The 14,522-nt window shown below is 40.6% G+C and overlaps 1 protein-coding gene across 3 annotated transcripts in view; it reads left to right on the top strand.

Moving 5' to 3' along the window:
- ACBD6 (acyl-CoA binding domain containing 6) overlaps window positions 1-14,522 on the top strand; it is a 140,083-nt gene that overhangs the window by 62,817 nt on the left and 62,744 nt on the right. For all 3 annotated transcript variants that reach the window (XR_009462442.1, XM_006272407.4, XM_014596041.3), the window contains exon 6: window positions 9,557-9,646. Coding sequence is in view for 2 of the 3 variants with exons in the window: in XM_006272407.4 (XP_006272469.1) it covers window positions 9,557-9,646 (90 nt within the window). In the remaining variant the exon portion in view is untranslated. The remainder of the gene's footprint in view (window positions 1-9,556; window positions 9,647-14,522) is intronic.

Here is a 14,522-nt window from a genome sequence, read left to right as displayed (position 1 = left end):
AACTTCCCAGGTAGGGCTCTCAAGCCTCACTGTTCCTGCAGGCAACAGAAAAGTCAGTCTAGCAGCCCTGGGTAGCTCTCCTGGGCTGGAGCTCCTAACCCTGCGGCTGGCAGGGCTACACTCCCTGACAGACTTGGGCTTTGAGCTTATGTAGCTCCAGTCTGAGCCCTCTTCCAGTCAGATGAGCCTCTCATTAGCTCCCTGCACCACCTGCAAGCAGCATTGCAGGCTGCTAGCTCCCTTAAAGGAGGAGGCACTCCCCAGTGCCCTGCTACAAGTGCCAGCTGAGGTTTGTGAAGTAAGAGCTTAATGGATCTTACATTGATGTCTGGCAGCCATGTTTCCCTTTGTTGTGCACTTAGCTGGGTTAAGGACAAGTAAGGTAAAATGTATTTTGGTTAGGAAAGTGAGTGCTCTCTGCCTCGCTGTTCAAGGATAAGCTAATCAGGTTATTGTGAGTCCATCCGAAGCTCTGTTGCCTCAGACCAGATAGGTTGGGTGGTGTTTCATTTGGATTGTGTTATTGCTTCTTTCTGATTAGCCAGACAGATAGCTAAAGAGAAACACTGGATTTGCCAGCTTGACAAAAAAGTGTGATCATTATCCAGTACTTTTTCTATTTCTCAGAGTCAGAATCACTGAGCTGGGGAAGAAATGACAAAATTTGATGGAAGCATCAAGAAAGAAATGTGCATCTAAATTACAAATTGGTATTATTTTTCAGTGCAAGCCCTTATGGTAAAAGCAAACACTTGAATGGACACACATACACTCTGTTGTTCAATCAGTATGTAACTAATGATGTCCCAGCTTTGCCACGGTGATTTCAGCTCTTGCACACTGCCACCTATCTCTGCTCTTTGTCCATAATACATACAGCTACCTTCACCCCTGCTTCTCAGCACATTGTATTTTGGTGAACAGATGAAGTGCTTACACATTCATAGACTGAGACGCCACAAATTCAGTTGGGTTCTCTTGTAGCTCTAAGCAGATTTCTGCCCTCTGAGCCATGACATCCCCGGCTGGGGCTCTGAATGCTGATAGCAAGGCCTTTTATTATTAATCAGGAATTCATCTGAATTAATTTTTAGGGGGAAAGGGAGGGAGTTTAAAATCAGGGTTGGAATTTCACATCATAAATGAACAGAGATATGACAGAGGCTCTTTAGCAACCGCACTACTAAGCCCCATCAATGCTGCTACTGACCAATAGTTACACAATTAAATAACCAGAATAGTCATTCAGTAAAAGTTTTAAATCCAGAGGAGCATTTATTCTTACTGTCCACAGTATATCGTCATAATAAATGTTTCCTTTTGAGATCATGTACTTTCATGTTTATGAGCAGTGTGTATCTCGTGGCTTCACGGTAACATTGTTTGGTTTTGACTTAAAGCACTCTTTTATAGCCACAATCCTTCAGAAGTTTGTGACCTTCTGGAAAATTCTCATTTGGGTTTAAATTTTTTGTGGTTGTTTTTAGCCAGATGCTTATTTTTTTTTCAAAAAGATGATAATTTCATTAAAGCTTGATATAATTTTGTTGGACCATTTTTTGGTTAGATCAGGGGTTCTCAACCCCCAACCTGAAGGCCATGTTCAGCCAACAGTGACATATCATCCAGCACCATGGGACACTCACAGATCCAGAAATTGAATGGCAGGGGAGTGGTACCACCATTTCCCTGCTGCCATATTTCCAGACCCATGGGGAGCATCAGGCCCTGTGCACTCAACCCCAGCACACAGGGCCTGGAGGGGACGATGCCTGACTGCTGGGGCCAGTCCCCTGTGGGGGACCAAGAGTGGATGGTGCCAGGCCCTGGGGCCCAGTTCTGGTGCATGGGGTGGGAGGGAGTGATGCTCAGCCCCTAGGGCTCAATCCAGGTGCATGGGGCTCAGTCTGGCTCGTGGACTGGCCCTGCACCACTCCTCTGACTCTGACTCCTTTGAGGGGCAAACGGTTGAGCATCACTGGGTTAGATCAATGTTAATGCATAGGGACACATTCTCAGCCAAAGGCTGCTCTAAGATGTGTTGAAGGGAGACAGCTCCCTTGCTGCTAGATAGCCCCAGTTTTGTCTGGGATATGTTCAAACCCCAGCCAAGCTTGAACATATCTGAGCAACTAGAACTGTGACCCACAGTAATTATCTTGCTGTAGAAATTTTCTTTTTCAGTTGTTTGTTTAAGTGTTTTGCCTGTGTTAGAAACTGTTTATTTTAATACTTCAAACTGTCAATGTCTTAATTCTCAAGGAGGATGCATGAGAGACAAGAATGTTTTTAAAGTAATACAGCTCTTTGTATATGGCAGTTGGTGAGCAACACTATCTGCTGTTCATCTTCTTTCAGTGCCATGATGTAAGCTCTTCAAAAGGTCTACTTGAAGGAATGTCACTAAAAAATTCCTGCCAGTGCAAACCCCATTACAGAAAAGTCTTTGACAACTTCAGGCATTGAAGTTCTGTATGTCTGCAAATGTTTTGGCAGATTGTTAGGAAGTCTGGCTAGCTCCAGTTAAAAATGAACTTGTGTTCTACTTGGTACCACCGTATTTTCTTGCATATCACATGCCCCCAAATAAGACACACATCTTGTTTGGGAAAGCAGAATAAAGAAAAAGGATTTTTCCAAGATTTGGAAATAGGTGAATTCCGGCTGCAGGGACCTGGTGCAGAACCTACTCCTCTGCATCGCACAATTTTCCTTTCCTGCTCAGCTAAAAAACTAGAGGTATAAAACAGCTGCTGAACTGGTAGTAGCTTTTGGCTGGTCAGCCAAAAGTTACCTCCAATTTGGCAATACCCATGAGAGAGTTGTATCTCTAGCTTTTGGCTGAGCCATAGGTTCTGCACCAACTCGTTGCAGCTGGAGAGAGCCAGCCCCAACACCCATTCCTGCATCCTCGTACCTCCATTTTGGCATGGAAATTGGCTCCTTCACTTAAAACACGCACCCCAATTTTGGATGGCTTTTTCTGGGGAAAACGTTGTGTGGTATGTGAGTAAATACACTATTAGCCCCTCATTTTCATGAATATAAATTGTCACTATATATTTAATGGGATGACACTTCCAGTGCTAGTGTTGGAAAACCATAACCCTTTTCCACAAAAAGTCAATTGAACCCTTTTTCTAATAGAGTCTGTCTTAAGAGACGTGCCCTACTGTGAACTTTGTGTAGTGTACAGCATCTGCAGGTGTAATCTTAATACTTTATTAACACCCCCCACCAGCCACTGCTTTCCCAATTGTAGCATGCGGGGAGGGACAAATTTGAGACAAACCTCCAGTAATTAGATTCTATAGTGGGAAAATTATAACACATTTTATAAATTTTTCATGTATAGAATCTAACTATGGGGTAGGGGTGCACTGATAAAGTTTTTCCTGGCCATTACCCACAAGTGATTATGAACCAGCTATATCGACTTATACCAATTTGATAACCGATTTACAGCAATGCAGCTGGGCAGTGTGTAGAGCAGCCCCCTGCAGGTAAGTCTGTGGAGGGGGAAGGGGCATGGCAGGGGCATATCGAGGCCCCCACGGTGAGGGAAGGAGTGGAGCAAGGGCTGGAGCTGGGGGCACTGCCCAGCCAGGGCAGTGAATGAGACCCAGGGCCAGGGTGTAGAGCGTGACTGCTGCGGGCGGCTTGTCCAGGGGATCAGCATCCTGGTGCTTAAAGATGTCAGTGGTGGTATTTGAACTAAAGCTTGTCAAATGATGAACTAAAGCTGCCGTCATTTTTAAGCATGGGGATGCTTTTAACCATAGCGGAGCTGAGCAGGGTGAGGGCAGATGCAGGCTGCCCGCTGTGGACTTGGGGCTTTCCGCCCTGCTGCCTTTGCCCCGGAGGCCCTGTGCTGGTCACGTGTCCCCTACCCACCCAGCAGCAGGATCTATAACTTGCCACCCCTATAGCTGTTGGGCGGGCAGGGGATCTGTGGCCAGTGTGGGGCTCCAGAGGAAAAGGCAGCAGAGTGGAGAGTCCCAAGGTCACAATGGGCAGCTCGTATCTACCCCATGCACAAATCTGGGGAGGGCACCCCCCACCCCCATGCTTCCCTTGCAGGATGAACACAGCGACAGGGAGCTGCCGCCCCCTCCCGGGAAGAGCTTTCCACAGCTCCATCCTGCTCCTGACCCTGGGTCCCATCCACTGCCCTGGCTGGGCAGCGCCTCCAACCCCAGCGTCTGCCCCTGCCTCACTCCCTTCCTCACTGTGGTGGCCTCAGTCTGTGTCCCAATGCCCCTTACCCCCCACCTCCATGCCTCTTTTCCTTGACAGATTTACCTGCAGGGCACTGCTCTCCATGCTGCCTGGTTGCATTCCTGGCCACATGCGTGCGTGTGGCTGCGTGCAGGCATGTGGCATCTGGGGTCCCTGGCCAGAAGACATATTGTATTTATCAGTGACATTATAGGCTACGCTGGTCAAAAAAAGCCAATAGCCGATAATGTTAATTTTCCTTTTATCAGTGCCAGTCTGATCTGCAACCGATATATGAGTGCACCTCTACTATGGGGGTTGGCTTAAATTCAGGGCTGAGTTAGATTTGAGTAAATATAGTAACTTGTTATGGGCCAGGATTTGCTAAAACCCTACATAGGTCTGTGCTAAACTCTACATGAGTCTGTGCATATCCTCAGTGGGTATGATACAGGCTTTACTGGGTTTTTAAAATGTTCAGTTTTCTTTGTTTACTGTATTAGTACTATGTATAATTACATTCACTTGCATTTTGTGAAGCTCATTCTTTTTCATTCTATTCTAAACTTTTAAGAAAAAAGATCCAAATCGAAAAAATCCAGTGTGAGAAATCCTCCTTATTGGAACCAAAGCTATTTCAGAAAAAGTACAAAAAATAAACATTTTAATATATATCTCTCTAGAACAGGTCCTCTGTTTTAATTTTATAGTTTGTAACATGTCAGGATCACATTAAGCTCTGAGTGGACACCCTCTTAAAATTATTGCTGTTATGTCTGTTATAGAGATCCAAATGAAAAACCAAATGCATTAACGGTGCAGTGCATTTAAGCATTTACAAAACTTTCAACAAAGTGTCCTGCACAGGAGGAGACTTGCATTGAGAGCCCTGTGGGTGCTCCTGTGAGATTGTCAGTGAAGGTTTGGAACCGTAAATGTTAATGATTTGTTTTCTGCTTTCAGCATAAATAAATACTTAATACTAGGAAGAATAGGAGAAAGGGCAGTTAAGAAATATTATTTCATATTTATTCTCACCAGCCTCATGCCCCTAACACATTCACAAAATGATTGATCTATGAAAGCAAATAAGATTCTGAATCAAATACCTATAGGTGCAGTTTTATCCTGAGAGGTGTCTATATACTGAGAAGTGCTCCCCTTTTGTCTCTATCAAGTTTAATCCTGTTTCTCTCTGTGCTTCTACTGGGACTTAAAAAAAAATTGAGGCAATGGCCCTTCCCCCACTTTGTTTTTGAACAAATTGTGACTCTTAGCAGAGCAAAATTTATATGCTCTTGGCTTGAGAGATTGTTACAAAAGGTGGCCAAGCTGGCAATGATAACCCAAGTAAGACATGGAAGATTTAAGAGGCAGGGTCAATGAATGCATTGGGGCTAAATTTATGCTTTTTATTCAAGACTTGTATGGCAGGAAAAATGCACCGTCTCAGATAACTTCTGCAGCAACATTGTATGCTCCAGACTATAACAGGAACTGAAATGAGCATCTTCGGTTTTGTTTGCATTTAATCAAAGGAGGATGTCACTGTAGCACTCTTACATACTAAACTGCTCATGCTGATTCAATCACATCTGTGGTTAACTATTATTACCTGATGAACACTTTTGTTGTAATCAGGTTGTAATGGTAGAGGCACTTCAAGAAATCTCAATCTGTGGTTTTGCAAATCCTCCTGTGGTGTGGGGCAAGCACTTTAACAGCATATATAAATTATTTGCTATGTGGACTGGATGATTTACCAAGGTGCACACAGGCTGTATGTGGGATGCTGTGTTCATCTATCTCTAAATGTTTTGGTGGTAGACAAAGGAAACAAATAGACTTAAGGTCTTTCATCCAATTTGCTATACATTTTAAGTGTGTCAACATGCCTATCATTTTGAATTTGCACTGTGGATAATGATTTATTTTATAATACACAAATACCTTGGAATCACTCTTTAAAATACAGTAACAGTATTGGGAGTTTTCCATGGGAACAGTCCACCTCCTTATCAATTATATATTGCTTCAAATTACTCATTCATTATTCTTTTGTAGGTCACAAGCTAATTACTACATGTTAATAATTTACATTCATATAGTATTTTTCAGGTCTCAATGTGTTCTACAGGCTGTATTTAGAGATCACTCACCTGCTACTAAAATGCAGCTATTCCTCAGGTGGAATATGACAGCTTTTTAATAGCACACAGCTACAGTGCAGAACAGTTTAGGACACTAATTGAAAAATATTGTATCCATTTGGAATTGCAGAGGAAATATATAGGTAAGCAGACTGTAATTACCCAAAGTGGAATTGGCCCAAGACCTTAAATCCATAATCTTGCAAAAAGCACAAGGGGATTTTTAATGACTACACATGATCAGACTTCATTTTCTTGTCTCATCCAGAAGACAGCATCTCCAGCAGCACCAGCCCTCTTCTACCATGCAAAGGCATCAGTTCTGTAGTGGTTCAAAACTGTTGACTTCTGTGTCCAAAGGCAGTACTGTTGCTATACTTTGGGTTGTTACTTAATGGGTTCATCCAAAACTGAGTATTCACAAAGCCATAATATACTTTTCTTTTTAAAGGTGACATACCAACATGATAGGGCTCCACATCTAAAGCAGTAATTCGATTTTAAAGGTTGAAAATCTTCATATATTTGTCCTGTAGTTGCACAATAATTTCTGTGTAATTACAATACTATTCCTTTATAGTAAAAGAATCTAATTTACGTTATGCATGAGAAGTACTCATAGACCTTTGGCATGTTGTAAATAAAGTGCTTCTGTCTTCTGGAATAAACTTCTATACCAAATAGAAGCTTGTGCAGCTACACAGTCCAAACCAAAAATGTAAAGTGTTAGTGGTTCAGAGATTAATTTTAAGATGCTTTGTCTGTCAGTATTTACCAATGTATAAAGTTCTACTTTCCTCTTTTCAGATGTTCTCTGTGATGTTCAGTGCAAGAGCATTAATCATTAAAAAGTACTAATGCGGATGTCATCTGCACTTCTATAGAAAGTTATTGTCAGAAAATTCATTCTAATTCAAGGTTAATTAGTGTTGCATTAAAATAATGTGTTACAAAAATAATTACTTGCCAGGTCAAAAAGTGTGCTAAAATGCTTAATGCCTAATGCCTGTGATTTGCATTTCCGTACTCAAAATAATGTTCTACATCCGCCACCCCACTGAAAAATATCCAACATGAAAAGTGAGAATGAGATTGTCACAGGTGTCTTCCTGCCCCGCCTCTAAAATTTGGCACAGTGGCTTGGAAATTTGGCATACAGTTCCTATTAATAGATTAACGATTTACTTACCTTGTTCAACACTACAGTGTTAGAGGATATATGACAAGGCATAGCCTGATTTAAGTTTAGAAGGACTGCAGATATTTGGATAGCACATTGGAAAATACAAATTGATGTGAAAATATTAGAGGTTACATTATGATTTCCAGCTTTTTGGTAATGTGAGTTCTAAATAAATTTTGCAAGCATGTCAAACACTAGATTAAATCTAGAGAAATGTATGTTAACAGGTCTCTTAAATGAACAGCTATAAAGTGTACATGTTATTTTAGAACTACAGATGATTGACAAGCTAGAACAACTTCTATCTACAAATGTTTCTTGCTTACATTTTTTTAAATGAAGAGATAAGATATAAAATCTACTGTAATTCATAGGAAATGTTTTAGAGCTACTCACTGAAAGTTTCTCTTACCATCTGTATTGGATAAACTGGACTCTGCATGTACATAAGAGGATAACTAGTTCCAATTTCAGTGTACAGTGTAGTTGCCACAATATAACATGTGACACTGTGACAGTAGAACTGTACTGTGGTCTCCAGCTACATTAAAATAGTTGTCAGGCTTGGACATTCATTTAGACCTATGTGAGGAGAGAGAAGTCAAAACTGAGCTTGTATGCCCAAGACTTCGCAGCCATTCCCTCTCCTCTTTACAGTGCAAAGGCAAAACTCCCTATTAAGAGTACCCCACACTTTGGAAATGTTCTGAACTGGAAGCAAACTTTGAGGTATAAGCTCACCTTTAGCAGGGGTGATGGGATGAAAAAAGATGGTAAAATTGCAATGAGTGGGTGTGTGCTATCATATCTTTTTAAGGGGGGCCTGTATAGGATACTTGTACATCAGAATCTTCTGCCCCCACCCCCGCTCCCCAAGACATCTTTTGCTTGATCATTTGAAGCAGGTTTTTGCAGGCTGAGAGGGGTGTCAAACATCCTACAAAAGGCAATGAGGATACTTTATAAGATTTTTAAATTGCTGGATGCCCTCCTTTTCAGACATACATTTTTCCCAAAGAGCCTCTCCTTTAATTAAGTGAATTAAGATGTAAATCAAGGGAAGAGTTTGAATGAGAGAGAAAGGGGAAAAAAGGCTTTCTTGAGGCATTCTTTGCTCTAATGCCATCTTTTACCCCAGCTTCTATCTGCTTTAATCCCTGCTAAAATTGGCATAAAGCAGGGATTTGAGTTTAATGTGGAAAAAAACATTCCATCCTCTGAACATGACAGCCTCACCCTCCCCACAGCAGGGTGTTAAGCTGTTTTGTCAATCAGCCCTCAGAACAGCGCTTAGCTACTTATTTCCAATGTCCTTGACAGATAGGTAGAACTAAACTTCTACTAGTGATCACAGCCTCAGTAATCTGGAGGGTGGAACATTGCAATTTTTTCTGGGAGTGCAGTCAGTGACTTCATATGCAGAACAGTTTGGGAAAGGGATTGGGAAGGATTGTGTAGTCAACAACAGCAAGGTTTGAATGACTTTTTCACATTTGATGCTATTTTATTTACTCAAATCTTAGTGACCTAAGCTGAGAGTTTCAAAGCTGCTATGGGATTTGGACATCCACTTTACACTAATTTTGATAGAGAATCCAGAGTCCAAATGCCTCAGACATCTCTGAAGATCTTAGCCTTACCATTTGAAACCCTGCTGCCATTAAATTAGTGGTATCAAGTAAAACCCTAAACCTGAAACCAAGGCAAAAGCCATGTTTTGTTTCCTATTTTATATTCACCCTTTAACTCTCATGGATTTCAGTTGAAGTTTTAGGTGCTGAATGATTGCAGCATCAGGGTATATGTCAGTCTTCTAACATGGATTTAAGTTCCTGGTTTTGCTGTATAAAAATATGGGTATGGCATGTTATAGACCAGTCTTAATGTGCTTTTTTAAATGTTCAGTATTTAGTTGTTTATGACATCTAGAGTTCCCATTATAGGATGTTGAACTCTCTATGATCGTTTCAGCTGACTTTGTTCATTTTCTTGTGGATATTTCTAGGGCAGGGCTCTGCTCCATTGGGCTTGTGACAGAGGACACAAGGAGCTGGTCTCGGTACTGCTGCATCATGCAGCTGATGTTAACAGCCAGGTAAGCAATGAATGGAAGATAGTGCTGAGAGGATACAGTATAGTGTTGTCTCTTTACAAAACACTTTATACTAAAGTATGAACCCCTTGAGATACCAGAGTAAATTTTTTCAGTGCATTTCTTATGAAGGGGGCCACCTAACATGAGACGCATGCAAAGAGAACAGTTCCATTAGAAATTGCCATCAAAGCAAATAGGGGGCACCTATACACATCAGATGTCTGCTAGAACGCATGCTAATCAATGCACATTGGAGTAGACTCAATTAATTGAGTCTGCGGGAGGGTGTTAATTAACGCGTTCCAGAAACCTCCATGTCACATCTATTCAGTGTCCCTGCACTTCAAAATGGCGGAGGGGGCGCTTGAATGAAAGCTTGTTGAACGAGCTTTCATTCATGCACCTCTGCCACTATTTTGAAGCATGGGATGCTGAATGCACGTGATGCTGTGCACACTTCAATTAGAGCTGCTGTAAGGGCCCCCTTCCACCCCGGAGTACATGTATAGACGCTTACACATATGAAATGAGCCTTGTAGTTTACAATGAAACTTCTTCCTGCAGTGCAGTCTTTTCATCTATTGGTTATTAATTTACATCTGACTTCCAGTATTAATGTTCAGAGATATTTCCTACCTACTTGATGTTTTGTAGTTGTTATACACAATAAATTAGTTTCCTCTGTCAACTTTTTAAGCATCTTTTCATCTCCATAGATCATTCAAAGACTTCACAGTGATAGAAACAAAATTCCATCACTGGAAGAAACTTCTGTTTGCCAAACAATAAAGCATAATAGAAAATTAATGTATTAGTAAAAGCACTTTTTAAACAAAGTGTCTTGGGTTGGGTCAGTCTATGCTTTGGATGTCAGTGTTGTTGACAAGTGGCAGAACAGGATCTTAGTGTAGACTGGACACATTACACGGTAGCAATTAATGGCTGAGCCTTGCTACCTGTGATCAGGTTCAGAAATAGTCAAACATTGTTATGCTGGAACTATGATTGATAGTTGTTTTTTAAAATAGCTCTTGCTTGCATTTCTTCCTTGTCCAGTATAGTAGATAGATATGTGGGAGTATGTTCATGATTCACAGGGATTCTGTTATATAGCATACTTGAAGATTTTTTTCAAAGAGGGACCAATATTTATTTGAATGATGCAGGATTTGTCTGTGGCTTTTTGTTTCACAGTGAGAATAGATACCCACCCACCAGTTTACTGTCCAGTTTGGTTGTGATTGTTCATAAACACTGTTGTCTTGAGGCCAGCAGAAATGGTATCGCACATCTGTCTATTTTTGCTGAGGTCTCAGGTGAATGTGTTCTGCTTGGATTACAAAAATATCAAACTGAAAATTAACCTCTTTGTTATGTTTGTATCTCATTTCTCTAGTTATAAAAATCTGACTTTGAGAAGACGGGACTTAGGGGAGATAAACTTTATTTTTTCTGTACATTCATTTTCAATTAAATGTTCTCTCTCTCTCTCGCTCTTTCTTTTTGATGTATTGCTGTTTTCTAACCAGATTATTTTTGGCCAGTAACAAAAGGTTAATAATAGCTATAAAAAGAAAATCAATCTTTGATTTTTTTCCACCAAAGTAATAAAGGAGATTTTTTTTTTTTTTAAAGGTCTTGGTTTGCACACAGATGTATTCCCAGAGAAGGCAGACAATTTTTTGGTTGGTCGGTCAATCTATCTCTCTCGCTTTCTTTTTTTTCCCCCTCCTCCTCAGTCATATATAAATTGTAATAATATTTCCAAGATTTCCTGACCCAGCATTTATTTTTTAAGCTTTTTTTTATCTTGACCTCTGTCATGAAGGAGATAATATCTCAAACCCAGAATTGAGAATTTTTTTAAGTTTAACCAAAAGGAAGTAAGAGTGGGGAAAAAATAGCTTCCAAATAGGTCATAAACACTCAAAAAGCTCCGCGTGCGTGCGTGCGTGCGTGTGTGTGCGTGTGTATGTGTGTACACCAAATGTTTTATCAGTTAATGTGTGGGATTCTAAAGAATTGGGGGTTAAGCATAAGAGAATCATTAATGGCTTGAATTAGTGGAACTACTGTTTTAATCAGTTGCCTTCCCTAAGAGTTTATATTTCAGTGTAGGCACAGCGGTCAGTCTGCCAAGGGAACAGTTCTGTAATAAACCTCCTCTGTACATGTCGTCAGGTGTTTCATTCACTCATGAAGCACAACTGAAATAAAGGCAACATCAATGATAAAATATAGATTAGGAACCATGAGAGTGACAACAACTGATAGCAGAGTGGGAAACATGGGATTTTAAGGAGGTAATTGGTGTCCAGTGAAAAGCCGTGTCCATTCAGTTGTTTGAGTATGCATAATTACCTTTACAGTAAGTTTGAAAAGAAGTGGTAAGTGATCACAATAGGAAAGGAGATGCAAAAACGCAACTAAATTTTTTGCTTTTTTTGAAAAGGGACCTTTATATAATCAAATTACCTAAATGCTCAGAGCCAGAGGCCATTTCTAAGTGGGTGGTTGTGTGGTATTTTGGAACTGTGCTGGAAACACCCTCAGAAATCTGTCTAAGGACAGCTTTGTAGTGCTGTTTTTAGGTTGGAAAGATTTAGGCTAGAAATGTGTCTTTCGAACAGCATAACGAAGGAAGGGACACCTGTTCTTAACGGTGCGATTGTCCAGGAGGTGAGACCACATGATCATTATGGTCTTTTCTGGCCTTACAATGTTTGAATATATGAATCTGTAAATGCACTGTATTCTTCTTTATCTGCAAGTAACACAAAGTGTTCTTTTTCTAACAAAACCCGATTGCCATGTAAGCCACAAAAGTGCCTTATCCTTGTACAGTATTATTGTTTGTAGAATGTCTTATTTCCAGTACTGAGATTCTCAGCCTGAGGGTTGCAAGCAAGGTGCAGGAGGTTGCAGCTACCCCAACTAGGGGGGGGAAAGCTGATGAAATTGGGAGACTAGACTTGGGAAAGTCCTGGTATGGGAAAGATTGAGAATCACTCTTCAATGAGATATATATGGGAATGTTTAGAAAATGTAGATTCTGTATGTATGAAGCCTCTGTGCCTGAGGTCATACCTGATTTTGCCATTATTCATGTAGAGCAATATAGGAGGCATATAGGAATTACTGCTGTTTGTTTTCAAGAAGATTAAGTAAACTCTGATCTAATTATCGGCCAAATGATATAGAGAGTATGACAAGCAGCTCTGTGCTTGAATTATAAATACAATAAAAATGGGGAATTTGTTGTTCAGCTGATAAGACTTTACTGGGCAAATATTCCTTATATACTTTTCTGAGAAAATGTAGTGTACAGCTAGCTGTACTGTGAAAATAGTAATTTATAGACTCACCTTCTAGGCTTCCAGTTTGGTTTCTCTATAAACTGTCTCCTCTAATGGAGTGAAGAGGTCATTCTCATGTCCAGATTGTTAAGACTGATGTTTTATAGTTATATTCCAATTTTCATATGCTGATGACTTCCCAAAGCGTGCATCCATCTTCTAAGTTGAAATCTTCATCTTTATCTTCTGCACAAAGGTTAATTTTAAGTTAAGTATGTGAAAGTTCTAAGTGAAGTCCTTTAGATTGACTTGTGAGCCTGGCAAGTGTAAAAAACACATCGTTCTTGCTTAAGAAAAGTCAGTCAGTAATGCATTTTAGGAAGTAGTACGGCAGTGCTGATTGGCTTGGAGTGTGAAACTTGGTATTGGACCTTCACTTTTGCCATAATGCTACAGTATTTACAATCTTTATCATTTGTGTTTCTTTATAGTGGCTTCAATTTCCCAGAATTCTAACTTATTTAAAATTGCAATATTTTTAATATAAAATATTTTGTACACTTAATCACATATAGTTGATGAATGCACAGCACATAAAGACCTTGGTTTTCAGGACTGTTTTTATATACCTGAAATTTTATAACTTTAAAACTATTGAACATATTTTCCTGAAAATTCACTTTCTGATGGATCTCACTGAGATGTAAAACCATGCCAAACTTGAATAATATCAGTTAATTTGATTTTAAACTCTGTGAGCATTTGTTTATTGTGTTGATACAGCAGAGCAATGATAGCCATGGGAATGCATAGAATCATAAAAAGTTAGGGGTGGAAGGGACCTCAGGAGGTCATCTAGTCCAACCCCCTTCTCAAAGCAGCGCCACCCCCAACCAGATCATCCCAGCCAACGGTTTGTCTAGTTGGGTCTTAAAAACCTCCAAGGATGGAGTTTCCACAACCTCCCTGGGTAGCCTGTTCCAGTGCTCTACTACCTTACTAGTGGCAAAGTTCTTTCTAATATCTAACCTAAACTTCCCTTGCTGCAACTTGAGACCATTGCTCCTTGTTCTGTCATCTGCCACCACTGAGAACAGTCTAGCTCCATCCTCTTTGGAGCCACCTTCCAGGTAGTTGAAGACTATTATTACATCCCCTTTGTCTTCTGTTCTCTAGACTGAATAAGCCCAATTCCCTCAGCCTCTCCTCGTAAGTCATGTGCCCCATCCCCCTTACCATTTCCATTTTCTTCTGCTGGACTTTCTGCAATTTGTTCACATCCTTGCTGTAGGAGGGCCCAAAATTGGACTCAGTACTCCAGATGTGGCCTCACCAGTACTGAATAGAAGGGAATAATCACTTCCCTTGATCTGCTGGCAGCATCCCTACCAATGCAGCCCACTACGCTTTTAGCCTTCTTGGCAACAAGGGCACACTGTTGGCTCATTCAACTTTTTGTCCACTGTAACCGCCAGGTCCTTTTTTGCAGAGCTGCTGCCCAGCCAGTTAGCCCCTAGCCTGTACTGGTGCATGTGATTGTTCCATCCTAAGTGCAGGACTTTGTACTTATTGAACCTCGT

This window comes from Alligator mississippiensis, chromosome 5, assembly GCF_030867095.1.
Source record: "Alligator mississippiensis isolate rAllMis1 chromosome 5, rAllMis1, whole genome shotgun sequence".
NCBI lineage: Eukaryota > Metazoa > Chordata > Crocodylia > Alligatoridae > Alligator > Alligator mississippiensis.
This window is presented reverse-complemented; position numbering and strand designations above follow the sequence as displayed.